At 44.5% G+C, this 14,742-nt stretch overlaps 1 protein-coding gene across 3 annotated transcripts in view; it reads right to left on the bottom strand.

The window, feature by feature from the left end:
- Positions 1-14,742, bottom strand: part of RD3 (RD3 regulator of GUCY2D) — a 43,504-nt gene that overhangs the window by 12,035 nt on the left and 16,727 nt on the right. For 2 of the 3 annotated variants that reach the window (XM_043511785.1, XM_038394273.2), the window contains exon 2: positions 8,863-9,183. In XM_043511785.1, the coding sequence (XP_043367720.1) occupies positions 8,863-9,164 (302 nt within the window). In that variant the 5' untranslated portion in view covers positions 9,165-9,183. Of the gene's footprint in view, positions 1-8,675; positions 9,184-14,742 lie in introns of all 3 variants that reach the window. The other variant, XM_038394275.2, reaches the window with a different exon arrangement.

Genomic DNA, 14,742 nt, shown 5'->3' with positions numbered 1-14,742 from the left:
GATGGATATGAGCTTCAGTCATCTTACTTCTGTGCTTTCTTACAGTAAGATAAGAGTCCTTAGTCTTTTCTCAGGCAAAAATCCATAGGAGTGTTTCTTGAGTAAGCACTGCAGGATTGGGCCTGAAGTTTGTCACTTGTTGAGGGATCCTTCAAGCAGCTGGGGTGTAATCAATACATTGTGTGCAGGGTGTTGGTTTCCCACATCAGGTCCTGTTTCTCATATTTCAACATCTAGAATGGGTTTGTGCATCTTTTTCTCGTGTACCTTTCCCCTTCTTCAGCACCAATGACAGACATGTTCTTCTATGCACATAGTAATTGTGCAAACATCAAATTCTGACAGCTTCCAACACAAGAAGGAAGGATGAGGAGGAAGTCAGAACATTACACTCACTAAACCCCACTGCCCATTATCTAGGACTTTGCCAAGGGAATTAATGCTTAGCTGGCATATGGTTAACAAACTGCCTCCCTGATAAGAAATCTGCATGGCTCCCACGTCATATTAGTTGGCATGCTGCAGGGGAGGAGTCATCACCAACCACAGAGGGATGAGTGGTCAGACAAATAAGAACCAGATACACTTGTTACAAAGGTTGCCCAGAGCAGAGTGTTTAATCACAAAATCAGGGTCACTATGTTTCCCCCCTAAACTGTTTGGGTTCCCTTCCATACCAGAACAAGCACACAGAATCATAGGACAGAAAGGGATCTTGAGAGGTCATCTAGTCCAGTCCCCTGCACTCATGGCAGGACTAAGTATTATGTAGACCATCCCCGTCAGGTGTTTGTCTAATGTGCTCTTAAAAATCTCCAATGACGGCTATTCCACAACCTCCCTAGGCAATTTATTCCAATGTTTAACTACCTTGATAGTTAGGAAATTTTTCCTAATGTCCAACCTAAATTGCTCTTGCTACAATTTAAACCCATTGCTTCTTGTCCTATCCTTAGGGGTTAAGGAGAACTATTTTTTTCCCTCCTCCTTGTAACAACCTTTTATGTACTTGAAAACTGTTATCATGTCCCCCCTCAATCTTCTCGTCTCTAGATTAAACAAACATAATTTTTCAATCTTCCCTCATAGGTCATGTTTTCTAGACCTTCAATCATTTTTGTTGCTCTTCTCTGGACTTTCTCCAATTTGTCCACACCTTTCCTGAAATGTGGTGCCCAGAACTGGACACAATACTCCAGTTGAGGCCTAATCAGTGCAGAGTAGACTGGAAGAATTACTTCTTGTGTCTTGCTTACCTGTTAATACATTCCAGAATGTTGCAAAAAAAGTAAACATCAGTGTTACACTGTTCACTCATTATTTAGCTTATGACCCACTACGACCTTCAGATCCCGTTCTGCAGTACTCCTTCCTAGGCAGTCATTTCCCATTTTGTACGTGTGCAACTGATTGTTCCTTCCTAAGTGGACTGTTACTTATCACCTTATTATCTTCTAGACATTTGCAAATTGATTGCTTAATTATTTGCTTCATTATCTTTCCAGGTACAGAAATTAACATGACTGGTCTGTAATTCCCCAAGTTGCCCTTATTTCCCTTTTTATAGATTGGCACTATATTTGCCCTTTTCCAGTCCTCTGGAATCTCTCCTGTCTTCCATGACTTTTCAAAGATAATCACTAATGGCTCAGATATCTCCTCAGTCAGCATCCCTAATGCCATTCAGAATTGCACTAGGTGCATTCCTGAATCTTTTCTCAGATATGGAAACCATCATTTACTAAGCATTTCCATGCCAGTATTAGTCAGATTAGCAGGAGTATCAGTCAAATGCAATATTTACTGATCCAACAGTACTGGCTTCCATAGGCACAGACTCCGTGGGTGCTCCAGGGCTGGAGCACCCATGGGGAAAAATTGGTGGGTGCTCTGCACCCACCGGCAGCTCTCCGCACCGGCCCCTTCACCCCAGCTCACCTCCGCTCCGCCTCCTCCCCTGAGCACACCGTGGCTCCACTTCTACCCCTAGCTCCCAGCACTTGCTGCGTGAAACAGCTGTTTCACGGCAGCAAGCGCTGGGAAAGAAGCAGGGAGAAGAGGCGAGGCCGGGGCAGGGATTTGGGGAAGGGGTTGGAATGGGGGCAGGGCAGGAGTGGAGTCGGGGCGGGGACGGGGGCGGGTTGAGCACCCACTGGCGCCGGGAAAAGTTGGCGCTTATGGTGGCTTCGGTGTAAAAGGTGTGACACAGATGCAGGGGTAAAACTATTCACAAGGCACAGTTCCATCAGTTCCAGTGTCTATTGTTACACTAGGGCACAGAGTTCTTACATGCAGTTGTTCAGCGGAATCCAGGTCGCCATTCTTCTAGGCTGGGTTAACACCCTAGCGTTCTGTCAGAGAATAATTTCAAAGCAGACAATCCTTTATGTTTAGCAAAACCCCTCGTGCTGGGTAGGTAACAGCATTTTTTTACTCATCAGAAGATTACATCTTTATTTTCAAAGTATAATTCGTGAACAAAACTATTCTTTAAAATATCTGATGTTAAAAGTAGTTTCTTCGGTCCGGGAATTGTCCAGTGGAAGTTGGTGTTAATTCAGGTTATGCTGCATGCCAGCCCATTTTGTGAGCACTAACCTTGTCTGCTTATGTTCTTTCTATGACCCCAATTCTGGAGTGCACTTAAGCATGAGGCTTCACTTTAAGTAATGTTTCAGGGGGATTTAAGAACTTGCTTATAGTTATGCAGGTGCTTAAGTGCTTTGCTGAACTGGGGCTATAAATTATTTGAATTGCTTAAATAACCTACTAACTGCTGATGATTAGCTGCTAGTTGATTCCCGAAATTATTTTGTTAAACAACATTTTGGTTATACTTTGCAGCAACAAACAGCTTTACTGTAGAAAATTACTTAACGGTCAAAAGATTGCATCGTTCACACCAACCCCCACCCTCCAAACAAATCAGCTTTGCAACTAAGCCAGTAAATTGTGAGCAAATAAACTTTTGATCTCAGTAATTTCTTTCTCATTCAATGTCAGGTAAACTATAAAATCTGCTTCCTTATTTATAATCCTTACTAAAGTTATAACCCTTAATAACTTGTGGTATTAATGATACCTTAGTTTAGTAAAATCTGATTTGCTCTTAAGTATGCAATTTTTTACATTCCTCTCCATCTTGGACATGGTAAACAGAGTGGGTGGTTTCACTTTTGTTTCTAATCAGTTTCACTTTCGGCAACAGATGAGCCAAATAGGCAGTGATTAGATCTGGATTAGGGGTAGGTTTGAAGTTCAAGAGCAGTGAAATCCAACAAACTGTTCTTGCACAATTTCAGCTCTAACTGTAGAAATCTTGTGAGATCAACTATGCTCCTGAAAACGTCACCATTGTGTGATGCATCTAAACTGGATCAATCAGCCCATCTAGGCTAATGTCAGCATTTCTAATGTGCATATCTCTCTAGCATCTGGGTACTAGGATTGAAATCATAGACCCAGGGCAGTCAATGGCAAAACTCCCATTGACTTCACTGAGGCCAGGATTTCACCCTAGATATATAAAACAGGTCTCTTTTGGTTTTGAATTCAACCCAGAGCAAAACTGAATGAGGTAGGTTTATATTGGAAAGAGATGAATCAGAATCCCTTAGAATTTGATGGGAAAGGTAGTTGAATTTTAGGTTTCATTTTGGGCCTATTTCTAGATGCCTCTTGAATTTGAAAAGGAAAAAATCCACCAAAGAAACATCTATTTTTGTTAGGTTGTGCAAATGCTCATTTTGTACAATACCTACATTTTAGGCCAGTTTGACCTGACAATCTCAATTTAAAAAAACTTTAATATCCAAATAGAGTTGAATTTGCAGACATATACCTGATATCTAGCAAAAGCTCCAGGTTGCTTTTGCTAGATATCAGTCAAATGATGACTTGGGTGATCATATGAAAATCACCTGGGTCTTCTGGAGGAGCACATGGCATTGATGACAAAAGACATTGGATGTTTTTTTCCTTACTATGACTCTTAATTTAGCAATTCACATTATCAAAGGAAGAGACCCTGCCCAACAATAGCAAATACAATGAATAGAATGAACCCTGCAATGTTATGACATGGCCCCTAACAATGGAGTCTATTATAATCAACTTGCTGAGTATCAAAATGTGACAGTAGTCCTTCAAATGCCTGAGCTGGAAGGAAAAGCTATTGTGTAATCCTGATGAACCTTTTATCTGCACTTCACTGTAACTCGTTATGCAGATTGCAGAATTGTATGCTGTCTCTCTCAAAGGCTCCTCTTCTAAGCTACAACTGTTTGTGCAGCCTCTGAATTTCCAATTACAAGTTTGTGGGTCTTTTTAAATGCAAGATGATTATTTTACAAGCAGTTGTGTTTAAACTAATGGTGATCTTTATACTTATGGCATGACAGAATGTTAAGGGATGCTCTTGAGTGGAATGACAGAGTCAGATGGTCTTGAGATTAAGTCACTGGACTCAGGAGTTCTGAGCCGAATTCCAAGCTCTGCCAAAGATACCCTGTGTGATCTTGGGCAAGTCACTTAATCTCCCCGAGTTTATGTTCCTCATTTGTAAAATGGGATAATACAGGGAAATCCCGCTATAACACGATAATTGGGGTCCAAAAAATTCGATCGCAATAAATACGTGGTCGCTTTATAGCGAAGTTACGAAAATTTACCATTTCAATCCGGTCAGTTTAAGTCTTGTAAAAAAACAACAGTTATCCCAGCATGTTTTAAACACAAAAATAGTAATTTAATTACATGTACATGAAAGAAACATGTGAAATAGACTATACTAATCATTGCGCAGAGTGCAGAGTCAATCTGGTTGCATGACTCCATAATTCTAAATTTCATCACTTCTTAAAAAAAAAAAAAAAAATCTAGTGTGGTCTGCTTATTTGCCGCAGACTGTTGGCTTCTAGCAAAGTCAAGAATGCTTCTGAGTTGGAGGATTTTGATACTGTCCACGTCTTGAGTTTCCAGCCACCTCAAACTGGCTTCTAGGTGCTTTACTGCCTCGGACACTTTTGGTGGGGGACTTGAGTTGCCATCATCAGTGTCGTCGTCATTAGTGCCACTGATTTTGGGCTCTGGTGGTGCAGCTTCATTCTTCCCGTTGACATTTGCAACAATTTCGTCATCTGAGATGTGTTCACATATGAGGCAGTTGTCATCAGCTGAAAACCAGTTGAGGATATCGTGACGACTGTGCTCATATTCTCTGAATGCTTCTTCGGCTAAATGTACGTCATCTTCAATGAATCTTGTAAATTCAGGCTCGTTGTCGTTACCATCATCGTGCATAGATGATGGAAAAGCTGGACCAAGACCCTTTATCCAGCATTGTTCAATGCAACATGCAGCGATAGCATCCCAGGCTTTCCCGCTGAGGTGACAGACTTCTTTCACGTTAAGTGACGCCAGTGATGTGTCAATGGAGGAGTTGTTATTCGCTACCATCCGCTTGATCATTTTGCAATGATAGTTTTGCTTAAATACCGATATGATGCCTTGGTCCAGTGGCTGGATTTGTGACATAGTGTTCTTTGGGAGATAAGAGACTTTAATCTTGCCTCAACAACTGACAAGATTTTCCGCTGGGGGATTGGCAGGGCAATTATCCAGCAGGAGGAGAGCTTTTTGCTCCTGCTTGAGGTTTCACAAATGAGTCCGAACGGCTGGCAAGGAAGTTTTATGGAACCAGTCTTCAAATATGGAGCTATTCATCCATGCATTCTTGCTGTTGGTGAATTCAAAGGGAAGGGGCTTCATATTAACATGATGAAAACATCTGGGAGACCTCGCTTTTCCGATCATCAGAGGCTGCCAGACTTGTTGACACAAAACAAGAGAGTGACTCGGTCCTTCCTCTGATTAAAGCCTTCTCGTTTATGACTATCAGTCCTGGTTGCGAGGATGCGATCAGGTAACATTTTAAAGCATAAACCAGTCTCATCGCAGTTGTAAACTTGATCGGCTGTGTAGCAACCTTCCTCCAGCAACTTTTTAAGCTCAATTGGGTAGGAATTGGTAGCCTCTTTATCAGCGGAGCGGATTTCCCCAGACACAAGAACTTGGCTTATAGTGTGCCTTTTCTTGAATCTGTCCAGCCAGCCTTACTCGCCTTAAAATTTGGATTCATTTCCATTGATAAGGTGATCAAATTTCTCTGCTTGAGCTTTCAGAATAGGACCAGAAATGGGAACTCCTTCTGAGCGAGCCTGGACAAACCATTGGTACAAGGCTGAATCTAGGCTTTCATCATTAGTAAACTTGACCTTTTTACACTGTAAACCAGTTTCCTCTTCAAGAATGCAGGGTAGGCTATGGAGCTTTTCTTCTTCTTTTTTCCACCCTCGCAGAGTGGACTCGCTAATTCCTAGATCTCTAGCAAGCTGAGTTTGTTGTTTGCCCTTCTTTAGTTGATCCAGGGCATATAATTTCTCTTGGGCAAAAAATGACTTGCGTTTGCGAACTGGCATATCCATAACGGTAAAATATTTTTAAAAATATAGGAAATTAAAAACAAGTTCATAGGCAAACACCATACACATGTACATGTACAACCCAAGAACTAAGTGCAATGGGCCTGCAATGGCCAGGAGTCACTTTATCCTATAAGACTGGAAGAACGCTGTTTATTTATAAATGTCGTAAAAAAAGTATTCCGGCAAAACGCAAACAGTATTACGGCCTTAAAGGGGAGCCAACTTATGATCACGTTATATCCGAATTAGTGTTATCGCAGGGCGTGTTATTGCGAGGTTTGACTGTACATCCTTTGCCTGTCTTGTCTAATAGTTTGTAAGTTCTTTAGGACAGGGAGTATCTCTGACTCTGTGCATGTACAGTGCCTAGTACAATGGGCCATGGCCAGCACCTCTAGGTCATACTGTAATACAATTTGATGATGATGATGGATCCTTTCTAATAAGGAAGGTTATGTCCTATTGGCCTCAGTCACAACTGCTTCACAAACACAGCCAACTAATACTAGGAAGCAGATGTATTTTCTGCAATGTAGGGCCAAAGCCTGAACAGTGCTGAGCAGCTGCAGGAGCCACAGAAATCAATGGAAGATGCAAAAACTCAGCTCCTCTTGTGATCCAACCCAGTGAGAAAATGAATCATGTTGTAAGTCAGATTGATCTTTGGTTTATACTTTAGAAGATGGGAGGCCTCAAGTTTCACCAGTAACCACCCACTGCCATCACAGGAAGCCAGTCTCATGAGATATGCCCATTTGCCAGGGGATCCTTGCTCAGTCCTCCAGAAGAAGAGGAAAAAAGCTCAGGTTCCGTTCCTTCCTGTGTGGCATATAGTGGTTTCTGTGTTCTGGGTGCAAATGAGTGTATGGCCAGTGCTATTTTGAACTGTTCTGCTTTCAGATGAATATTACTGGTAAAACCCTGCAGGGGCCAATTTGGCCATTTTGGTTTAAACCATCAATAAATCCTTGACTCTGCCATCACCTGGGAGCCCTGCAAGGGAGCAGAGGAGCCTCTGACAATCTCCCCGTCCCATCCCACAGGAAGAGAAGCAACTTCCCCACCGGGGGAAGAGGAGCATCTTTCCCAGTCTCCTTGCATTTGCAGGAAGGATGCATGGGCAGCTGATCCCATTGGGCAGCAGCAGGAGGGCCCCAGGGTGTGCTGTGGCTCACTTCCCTGCATTGTTGGCACTGGTGGCCAGAGAGAGGGAAACAGGAGGGCAGTTAACCACTTTGGGATATATGTTCAGTGCCTGTAAAAAGGTATATGCCTGTAAAAAGGTAACCCCCCACCCCCAAAATCTTTTGTTTCCTAATCAAAAGAATGGGAAATGTATCTTAAAAAAACAAAAACAAAGGGAGAGGAGAGAGGCCTGATTCTCCTTTCATCTGAATCAGTTTTACTCCAGGGTAAGTGTACTGCTCTCACTGGAGTCACTCCTGATTACACCAGGCTCACTGCATTGACTTCAGTGGAGTCACTACTGATCTGCACTGCCAAAAATAGGAAGAGAAGCAGACCCCATCTTTAATATCAAATTTAAATAATTCTATCTCTTCTCAAGCTTGATGCCCTATTACAGATTCAGATCTATTTCGTCCAATCTGAAACCATCTGTACAATAGGAGATCGGTGTGACTGCCAGATAGGCTGACTCAACAGTGAGCAGAGCTTCTCCCAGCCAGTGGCTGGACAGGCTGTGTGCACCTTACAGGCCTCAAACACAGACCCATGTGGTCCCTCCATAGTAACTCTACCAGGTAAGCCAAAAGCGAGCATTTTGCTGGTCAAACACAAGGAGCTCATTCTCAGCCTGTCTAAGCTGGAAGTTGCTTTTCGCATCTCTTCTTTGCAGCAGGAAATACTTTCATATCTCACCCCTGTATTAACAAACTTTGACCCTGAACTATTAGATCTTTGTTCCCGCAACCTCCCAGATTACTTCCACTTGAACCATTCTGCTTCTATTTGAAATAATCAGCTGTAGTAAATGGCAATAAATATCACCGTGATCCTACATGTAGTGTTGCTTTCTGATTGCAAATTTGAAAGACAAGGTTCTCATGATAACAATTAATAATAATTAATAATACTTAATACTTCTGTAGCACCTTTCATCTGAGTATCTGAAAGCACCAAACATTAATTGACTCTCATACTAACATTGCAAGGCAAGTATGATTATACCTGTTTTACATATGGGGAAAATGAGGCAGAATGGTTATTTGGCCAGTGGTCATACAGTGAGTCACTGTCACAGCCTGCATTGAAACACAGGTATGCCAACTCCCAGTCCTGTGTTCTAACCACTAGGAAAGCTGCCTCACTTTGTGGGGCGTGCAGCAGTCCTGTGTCTACAAAGCCTCCATTATACCTGATTAGGACTGGCCCACAGTAGGAGGGATGTATTTTGGTGCACATGTCCTCCAGCTGCAGCCGCTCCCCTGGGCTGATGTCATAGCTGTGCTTAGGCTTTGGGTAGCTAACCAGCCAGCCGTAGTCTACGCCCGTCTTTATCTTGCGATACTCATTCTCTCTCTCTAGTTGCTGTTTCTCTGCCTGCTTGATCTGCCAGCCTAGTTCCATCATTAGTGTTTCCACCACCATCTCTGTGGGGTTCCTTCGGGAAATCCGGCTCGGTGGCTCATTCCATCTGAACCAGGAAGCCAGCGACATGCTTCCCCAGTTCTTTTACCTGTAAAGAAAAAACACATTATTGTTAATGCTTTCACTGCATCTCTCCAATTTGCAGTGCTGGATTTTCCAGAGCTCAGCACCCAGCACCTTCCCACCCAGACCAGTAAGTGCTGTTGGTTGCTGAGCACTTTTGAAAATCTCATCAATAGGGGCCTGATTGTGCTTGGCCTTTGTGCAGGTTTGCAGGGGGAGAAGGAAGGTGCAAGGAGACACTGCTCTCCCCCCCCCCCCACTATGCCCATTAAAGGGCCAGCCGGTCACAATTACAGAGTCTGAGCTTAGAAAAGCCCAGTGCCTGCTGCTTTATTCATTTAACCATGGGGAAGAATAATGCACTAAAGGGAACAGGGGCAGGGCCAAAGCCTGAGCAACTTTCACTGCCAAACCTGGCATATTTGAGAGCTGAGAGAGGGACTGTGCACTATAGGACAATTCTCCCCAAACTCCCTATGGGACAGAGTGGCTCCACGCCAACCCCAACCTAGGCCTTGAATGTTCCTGCAGTTATCTTCCAGTAGCAATGGAGCTCAGTATTGGGTGCAGCTACACTGGTGCTGATCGAAAATGGTGTGAATTACAGTAATATCTCACATCTGGCCAACCGAGGATCTGAGGATAGGAAAGTGCTTTACAAAAATGGGTATGATCATCTCCATTTTACAGATGGGGAAACTGAGGCACATAAAGGCAAAATGATTTGTCCAAGGTCATAGAGTAAGTTGGTGACAAAGCTGGGACTCTCCTGTATGTACATGTACACACATTCTCTCTCTCTCTCTCTCATGTTTTTAACACCATAACCATCACTATGGTTCCTTCTTACCATTCACACCTTCCTGTTCCAGCAAAAGCCTCCACCCCAGGAGGAATTCACGCCAAAGGAGGACAAGCTGTGTTACCGCCACCACCTTCCCTTGGAGCTTCCACTGGCAGAGGTAGCTCCAGTTTGCAGCCAGGGGTCCCGAGTCCTGCCAGCAGATTGAGGCAGTGTGCTGAATCAGCACATCTTGTGCTCACTCTGGCCACACTCCCTTTTCAGCCTTCTGTGGCCCCCTAGTGGAGGTGCAGATGCAGCCACATCCTGCTAATGAGCACAGCATATTATTGCATCTGATGATATATCTTAGTGCCCTTGTCATAAGGAATTCCTCCTATTTAATGGCAGTGGTAGCAGACAGCTGGCACCCAGGACTTTGGACAGATTTTTCTTGGCTTAGACACCGAGTTGCTGCCTGACCTTGAGCAAGTCACTTAATCTTTGTGTGCTTTGGTTTGTATATCTGTGACAATGATACTGACCTACCCCACAGGAGCTTTGTGAGACCTGATAAAATGGGGGATGGGTGTCACACACTCCACTGCTTCTGTCAGCTGAGTTCATTGCATGCACCAGAGGCTCCTTGCATCTCTCCATTCCCCCCACAAGCTCTCCATGTGCTACCCTTCCCCCACTCCCTATTTCAGCTATTCCTTGCACCCCACCACCCTCCCTTATGCCAGGGGTTCTTTGTGCCCAGACTGCTCCCTTCCCCCATACCAGGGTGCCCCATTCTCCCCCCACAACTCCATGCCAGGGGCTCTGCATGTGTCCCCTTTCCTAGAGGGTTGCACACTTCATTGCTTATGTAGGCAGAGCTGTATTTCTCCCACTCCACTCCCCCTCCCCTGACAATGCTCACTCCCCTCCAGGTCTCTGCTTCCCCCCCATTCTCAAGCCTTAGAGGAAGCATTTTTAGTGGTGGAAGCTGGGCCCAAGAAGTAGGCAGGCCACTCACTCAGTATTAAACTGAACGGTCATTTGCTTTTCTAGGGTTTGTCCCCCATCTGGTACTCAGACAAAACCGCATGTGGTTTTGTCCAGTATTGGATGGGGGATTACACTGGTGGGGGCAGAGCATCATGCTCTTAAAAAATGGCACCCCCTGTGTAGCGTGACCTTGCACACACTGCACATTCGATGTCACACCAGCGTGGGCAGGCCCACACCATTCCCAGAAGTACTGGAATGCCCAGTGTTCCAGGAATGTGTGTATGGCCACCCTACCCAGAAGGGATTGCGGGGAGGGAGAAGGGAACACTACAGCTCAACTACATAAGCAACAAAGTGTATCCCCCCCATCATGGGGCTGGCCTGTATCCTGCCTGTGTAAGGGCAGAAGTGTGTGGGGTGCCATGTAATGCCCTGAGAGCAGTGCAGCGAAGAAAAGCCACTTGCATGCGGGAACTGGGTTGGGCTGTGTCTGTCTCTTTGACACTCCTACAAATGGTTTTTCAAGTGTTCTGATTGTCACCAAAATCAAGCAGATTCTGCCCATTGGTGCCTTGGATGTTCCGTGAAGTTCTGGAATTCACTGGATGCAGCCTTCAAAAGTTATTGCATTGCACACAGACAAACAGAGAAATGCCATCGTGTTTAGGGCCTCACTTTGCTTGGCCAATAACATCTGTGAAGTTCTTTGAGATCCTCAACTGAAAAGCACTGGAGGAACAATTTTGTGACAGTAACGATGGGCTGAAGAAGCAGAGTGCAGGTGGAGATTAGACCTAGGCTCAGCTCTAGAGCCTGGATTTGAGGCTGAATCCTGCCTTTGGGCTCAATAGTGCTAAAGTCTTATGAGCTGCCATCCTAAGATTTCAGCACCAAGTAGTAGAAGCCTCACAAGATCAGCTGATCCCACAAAAGTTCCATCTTCCCGATTGGCGTTTAAGGAACTCAGGCAGCCTGTGCAAGGCTTGTAATTGAATTAGTATACCTTACCCCATTGGTTTTTGCCCGCCAGAGGCTGCCCATGCCAGCTATAGAAGAATTCAGTGAGTGCCAGTCACAGTCTGCTCAACACAATGGCTGCCTGGTTCCTTACTTGCTACCTGCTGTGTTGTATTCTTGGAATAAAGCCTGAAACTGCTTCAGCTGAATCTGAGTCAGTTGTGAGTGTTAGCTTGTTCCATGACATGGTGGAGCTCTCAAGACCAGCCACTCTCATATTTCAGCCACATTTGAAAATAGGTTCAGGATCTGACCCAGAACCAAAATAAGAGAAGCAGGTTTGGAACAGGGCATTCAAATGTGAACACCCTCTCCTATCTAATATACGAAGGGTTTTGGATCTGGGGGTCAGCTCATCTCTAATTATATTATTGCTAGTCGCAGAAGTAGTAACCATAGTGTCATGCAGAGCTTTTGATTTAAACGGAGGAGTTACTAGCACTGAGGGAAGGCCCTGAGACCCCCCACTGACTTCTAAAAACAGGTGACCTGACTGGTTCTGGTGTGCTGGAACTGTACAAGCAGGCAATATCACAACTATTAATGGAACAGCAAGGGCTGTCCTGGGGGGGAAGTGAAAGCATGCATACACTTGCACTATTAATTTTCCAATTAAATGCAACTGTGTTGCTGGATGCATTTATATTGTATTTGGGCAGAACATACAACACCAACCAGCTGCTCCTAGTGTAGTCATTTTAACAGCACTCTGTATCGACCATTGTAATGACGATTATTGTTGACACAATAGAGTCCGAAGCAGATGCTCAGAGCATGAAGAAGAGCATGCACAAAACAACATCTACTATTTCTTCTCCTAACACACTTAATGCCTTGCTGCTTCTGTCTGTTAGCCCTCAGGGATGGGCACAAAGGATATCGGCAGTGGAGGTTATAGAGAGGCTAATGTCAACCACTTCTAGCTCGGTCAGGAGATGACATGCCATGACTCAAAGGGGCATATGAATCAGGTGATGGGCTAAGGGCCTTGATCCTGCAAAGCGCTTGGGACTAACCGAATAATCAGAGGGTGGAGAGATGTTTACATGAAGAAATATTTAAGTCAACACGATGAGCGGGCTCAGTAGGCTGGCCAAAAATTTTTCATCTAATTTTTTTTCCCAATGGAAGATTGTTTGCAACAAAATGAAGATTTTCACAGGAAATATCTGCTTTCATCACCATGTTTGATTTTTTTATTTTTTTAAACAGAAAACTGAAAATTCAAAACCCAAACTTTTTTTTTAGTTTTTAGCTGAACATTTTGGGGTTCTGAGGTTATGTTTTTTTGATGAAAAAAGCCAACATTTTCCATGGGGGATTTCCCCCCGCCCCCAGCCAGCTTTAGTGCTCAGCATCTTGCAGAACTAGACTACAACAGGGTGTTCCTACATCTGTGGATCCAGGCCTAACACTCTGAAAGGATTTGCCCCCAAAATGAAGAGTATTGCATCATGATCCAAATCATAGAATCATAGAATCATAGAATATCAGGGTTGGAAGGGACCCCAGAAGGTCATCTAGTCCAACCCCCTGCTCAAAGCAGGACCAAGTCCCAGTTAAATCATCCTAGCCAGGGCTTTGTCAAGCCTGACCTTAAAAACCTCTAAGGAAGGAGATTCTACCACCTCCCTAGGTAACGCATTCCAGTGTTTCACCACCCTCTTAGTGAAAAAGTTTTTCCTAATATCCAATCTAAACCTCCCCCATTGCAACTTGAGACCATTACTCCTCGTTCTGTCATCTGCTACCATTGAGAACAGTCTAGAGCCATCCTCTTTGAAACCCCCTTTCAGGTAGTTGAAAGCAGCTATCAAATCCCCCCTCATTCTTCTCTTCTGCAGACTAAACAATCCCAGCTCCCTCAGCCTCTCCTCATAAGTCATGTGCTCTAGACCCCCAATCATTTTTGTTGCCCTTCGCTGTACTCTTTCCAATTTATCCACATCCTTCTTGTAGTGTGGGGCCCAAAACTGGACACAGTACTCCAGATGAGGCCTCACCAGTGTCGAATAGAGGGGAACGATCACGTCCCTCGATCTGCTCGCTATGCCCCTATTTATACATCCCAAAATGCCATTGGCCTTCTTGGCAACAAGGGCACACTGCTGACTCATATCCAGCTTCTCGTCCACTGTCACCCCTAGGTCCTTTTCCGCAGAACTGCTGCCGAGCCATTCGGTCCCTAGTCTGTAGCGGTGCATTGGATTCTTCCATCCTAAGTGCAGGACCCTGCACTTATCCTTATTGAACCTCATTAGATTTCTTTTGGCCCAATCCTCCAATTTGTCTAGGTCCTTCTGTATCCTATCCCTCCCCTCCAGCGTATCTACCACTCCTCCCAGTTTAGTATCATCTGCAAATTTGCTGAGAGTGCAATCCACACCATCCTCCAGATCATTTATGAAGATGTTGAACAAAACGGGCCCCAGGACCGACCCCTGGGGCACTCCACTTGACACCGGCTGCCAACTAGACATGGAGCCATTGATCACTACCCGTTGAGCCCGACAATCTAGCCAGCTTTCTACCCACCTTATAGTGCATTCATCCAGCCCATACTTCCTTAACTTGCTGACAAGAATGCTGTGGGAGACCGTGTCAAAAGCTTTGCTAAAGTCAAGAAACAATACATCCACTGCTTTCCCTTCATCCACAGAACCAGTAATCTCATCATAAAAGGCGATTAGATTAGTCAGGCATGACCTTCCCTTGGTGAATCCATGCTGACTGTTCCTGATCACTTTCCTCTCCTCTAAGTGCTTCAGGATTGATTCTTTGAGGACCTGC

This window comes from Dermochelys coriacea, chromosome 3, assembly GCF_009764565.3.
Source record: "Dermochelys coriacea isolate rDerCor1 chromosome 3, rDerCor1.pri.v4, whole genome shotgun sequence".
NCBI lineage: Eukaryota > Metazoa > Chordata > Testudines > Dermochelyidae > Dermochelys > Dermochelys coriacea.
This window is presented reverse-complemented; position numbering and strand designations above follow the sequence as displayed.